Source organism: Octopus bimaculoides, chromosome 5 (genome assembly GCF_001194135.2).
Source record: "Octopus bimaculoides isolate UCB-OBI-ISO-001 chromosome 5, ASM119413v2, whole genome shotgun sequence".
Taxonomy (NCBI): domain Eukaryota; kingdom Metazoa; phylum Mollusca; class Cephalopoda; order Octopoda; family Octopodidae; genus Octopus; species Octopus bimaculoides.
Window position 1 is genome coordinate 7,794,876 of NC_068985.1, and position 4,652 is coordinate 7,799,527.

At 37.0% G+C, this 4,652-nt stretch overlaps 1 protein-coding gene across 1 annotated transcript in view; it reads right to left on the minus strand.

The window, feature by feature from the left end:
- Positions 1 to 3,141, minus strand: part of LOC106868706 (bone morphogenetic protein 7) — a 155,193-nt gene extending 152,052 nt beyond the window's left edge. The window contains exon 1 of the mRNA XM_014914093.2: positions 407 to 3,141. Within this exon, the coding sequence (XP_014769579.1) occupies positions 407 to 1,409 (1,003 nt within the window). The 5' untranslated portion in view covers positions 1,410 to 3,141. The remainder of the gene's footprint in view (positions 1 to 406) is intronic.
- Positions 3,142 to 4,652: the final 1,511 nt, after the last annotated feature.

Below are 4,652 nucleotides of genomic sequence, written 5' to 3' on the forward strand. Positions count from 1 at the left end.
ATACATACATACATACATACATACATACATACATACATATATATATATATGTATATATATACATATATGTATACATATATATATATATATACATATATATATATATATATATACATATATATACATATATATACATATATATATATATGTATATATGTATATATGTATGTATGTATGAATGTATGTATGTATGTATGTATGTATGTATGTATGTATGAATGTATGTATGTATGTATCATTACATATACATGTATGTACGTGCATGTGCATGTGTGTGTGTGTGTGTGTGTGTGTGTGCGTGTGTGTGTGTGTGTGTGTGTGTGTGTGTGTGAGTGTGTGTGTGTACATGAAAGACCATGAAAAATAACGTTGTATATTTGTTTATAAGAAAGTTATTGACACTTACCTCTGTCTGGGAAGCTACGTATAATATCCGCATTGTAAGGACTATTAGCCTTTGTCAGGCCTCCGCTGTCTGTAATGCTTTGATAAAGTTGAGTCATGTATTCAGGAGCGATCATGTGCGGTGACACTTTGTCCGGTGACGGAAGTCGCCGAATACCGAACACACGTGACAAACGTTCGAGTGCATCCATGTTTGATTTTGATATATCTGGTGTCAATGATCGACGTTTACGAACGTGTGTCTCGTCTACGTTCTCCGATAAATCTTTGTCCCTGTAAGTAACATGGTGATTATTTCCTTCATCTACCCCCTGGTTACCATATAGAGCGTCCTTAGCAATTGTCCAGTGGTGAAATGAAGAGCTTCTTACTGTGTCTCTATTTAGCAGTGATGACCAAAGTGAATTTGAATTTGACACGGACACAAAACGATTGGATTTCAAGTGACGCGACAAAAGTGATGATGCTTCAACTGGGGTGTAAGTTTGCGAGATGCTGCGGGACGTGTTGTTGTTACGATACGTTGAATAATTTCTCGTCGTCGACCAAGCTGCAACAACCTGTACTGGCATGGCCATACTACTGCAAGCTGTCATAGCAATCAGCACTACCAGTATTACAAATCGAGGTGGGTACATTAGATATTGTGCTGTGAGGCAGCCGCTGTCTAACGATAATTGGCGGCCTCCTGTAGAAACAGTAGCAAAACTGTCTTGGTGTTGATTTTCTCCTGAGTTTCCAGGTTGGGGAGAAGTTCTGTTGTATTGCTGACGGCAACCGTAAAAATGTACACAACAACACCCTGCGTTCTTGTAACGTGAAAGTGATAAGTGTTTGAAACCGGAAACAAAATAAGCCATGAAACATAACTGAGGAGGTGATGGGTAAAGCAAAGTAGAAACAATATCTGATTTTCGTCTTCCTTTTCTTTCCCCAACTCTCTGGACGAACGATCTGTTAAAAGGATTCGGCTCCGGCCAATGCCAACCAGCCTCAAACAGCATTATTATCTTCTCTCCTCCTGACAGCTATTCATCTTATCTAGCAGAACCACTCTCACACGTTCACACATGCAGACAGTCAGACACCATAGATACATACCTGAGGACGATAATTGCTCGTAGACTGAATGTTATACTCGTGCAATTTTGACTTGGTTCAAGATATAATATTAGATAGGTAGACAGACAAACAGACAAACAGATAGATAGACAGACAGAAGAGTGGAAATGAGGGAGGAGTCAAATAAACAGAGAGAAAGATAGGGAGTTGGAGGAAAATTTTACGGCTAGCTCTATGACGGAGAGGCGGAGATATAAAGACAGGCTAAAGGTGGGAATGTATAACAGACAGATAGATTGATAGACAGACAGACAGACAGACAGATAGATAGATAGACAGACAGACAGATAGATAGATAGATAGATAGATAGATAGATAGATAGATAGATAGATAGATAGATAGATAGATAGATAGCTTTATATGTTTTTATGGAAATAAATTATTTGAATTATTTTCGTTTTTGTTTTTTTTTTTGAGATGGGAAAACTAGAAAACTAAACTAGAAAGATGTCACCAAACTGTAAATAAAGATTATCCGTATATCAGAAATAAAGCAAATATTGTTCTTTCTCCATATTTTCCCCCACTTTTCTTCGTTTTGTTTGTTCTTGTTCTTTTTTCTTTCGCTTTTGTCTTTTGTTTTCTTTTCTTTTTTCGTTTCCGTTGTTATTTATTTATCTATTTATTTTCATCTTCTATACTCCTCGGTAAATTATTCAACTTTGTTTACTGTTCTGTTCGGTGGGTTTGCGACGAAAAATTTACACCCCTGTTGTTCGTCTCAAGTTAAGTAGGTAGTATTAAAATAACTTAGCTACTTACCTTCCACTAATAGCAGTCGCCCGACCGGCTGGCTAGCTATAGCTGCCAAAAATCCCCCTCAAAAACCACCAAATACTTCCAGTTTGGATGAAGTTGAAGTACATTTGGTGATGTGTTTTGAGAGTGACACAAAGATTTGACTGGAACGAAGCGAAGAGATGACCACGGTTGTAACGAATAATTCTGATGGTAGGCCTTACACGATCAAGTCAGAACTGATCTGTGATTAAACAACAGTAACACACAAACACATACATTCGCGCACACACGCATTCAAACAATAATATACACTTGGTCTGATTCCACTCTTAAAAACTGGACATCGTTGTTCTTCTTCATTAGCCCTGCTGCTGCTGTTACTGTTGTTTTTAATGTTGTACATGGTGATGATGACGATGACGATTACAATGATGATAGTCTTGCCGTTGTTGATGCTGATGGTGGTGACGGTAGTGGTACTGAAATATTGTTGCTCTTATCGTTATTGGAAGTTATTATTCTTCGTTAGGTTCCTGTGTGTCTGTCAGACAGTCTACTGCTACTGCCGTTATTTTTCAAGTTAGTGTCGGCTGACTGAGCTAGTTTAATTTAAACGTTAAGTGCGTTTTGTGTGTACGTACGCACGGAGAGCTGACAGCGGTATGGGGGTGACAAAACATCGGTTGCGGCATATAGTGAGGTTGTCCGATAGTTTGTCGTCGTGCAAAATCTATCATCATAAATACATACTCCTTATTACATATGGTTATTACTGTTGGTCGATGAAATAAGTACCAGTTGAGCACAGGGGACTATCTAATCAACTAACTTCTTTTCCAAAATTTCAGGCTTTGTACTTATAGCAGAAAGGATTATTACTATCGATCAATGGATTAATGGGTTGAACTGACGGAATCGTTACCGCAAAATGCTCAGCGACATTTCGTCCGTCTTCATGTTCTTAGTTCAAATGCCGCCGCGGTCGACTTTGCCTTTCATCCTTTCGGTGTCGATAAAATAAGTACCAGTTGAACAGTGGGGTCGTTGTAACCGATTTAACTCCTCCCCCGAAATTACTGGCCTTGTGCAAAACTTTGAAACAATTTAAGGTGGCGAGCTGGCTGAATCATTAGCACGCCGGGCAAAATGCTTAGCTGCATTCCGTCCGCCTTTACGTTCTGAGTTCAAATACCACCGATGTTGACTTTATCTTTCATCCTTTTGGGGACCATAAAATATATACCAGTTCATCACAGGGGTCGATGAAATACACGAACCCATTCCCAGACAAAAAATTCAGGCCTTGTGTCTACAGGGCTCAGGATTTTTATTACTCTCATTATATGGATTAGTGGATGGTAGAATTGTTGGGCCCCCTCGGACACAATTCTTTGCAGTATTTCTGTCGGCCCTTTTTGTTTAGAGTTCAAGCCCATCTGAAGTTAACTTTGTCTTTCTTATTTTAGGCGTAGATAAAATACAGTACTAGTCATGTACTGGGATCGATATAATTATTAAATATCTTCTGTAAATTGCACGTCAGGTTCCTAATGTGAATGTTATCATTTTGTCCAGAAATGCAACGACGAAGGATATGCGTGTGTATTTACTTGTATATACAAACATAAATACATAGATAGATAGATAGATAGATAGATAGATAGATACATACATACATACATACATACATACATACACACACACACACACACACACACATACATACATACATACATACATACATACATACATACATACATACATACATACATTAGAAAAACTGAATAGGGGTAGATTTTCTGTGGAAAAATTATCAGAAAAATACAAGGATGAAGGATGTTACGTGTGTGTATATGCTGCATGTATGTAAGTTTATATATATATATATATATATATATATATATATGTTGTTGTACTTGGGGATGGTCATATTGCCAGTTTAGCCACATATATATCTCTGTGTGTGTGCGTACATACATACATACATACATTGGAAAAACTGAATAGAGATGGCTTTTCTGTGGAAAAATTATCAGAAAAGCCATCTCTAATCATCTTTTCAACTACATAATACTGAAGCAGACACTTTCTATTTTCAATTATGTAATTATGTATGTATGCACGTATGCATGTATGTATGTATGTATGTATGCATGTATGCATGTATGTATGTATGTATGTACGTTTGTATGTATCTATGTATGTACGTTTGTATGTATGTATGTATGTGTGTATGTATGTATGTATGCATGTATGATGTATGGATTTATGTATGCATGTATGTATGTATGTATGTATGTATGCATGCATGCATGTATGTATTATGTACTTATGTATGTATGTATATATATGTATATATATACATACATACATACATATATAT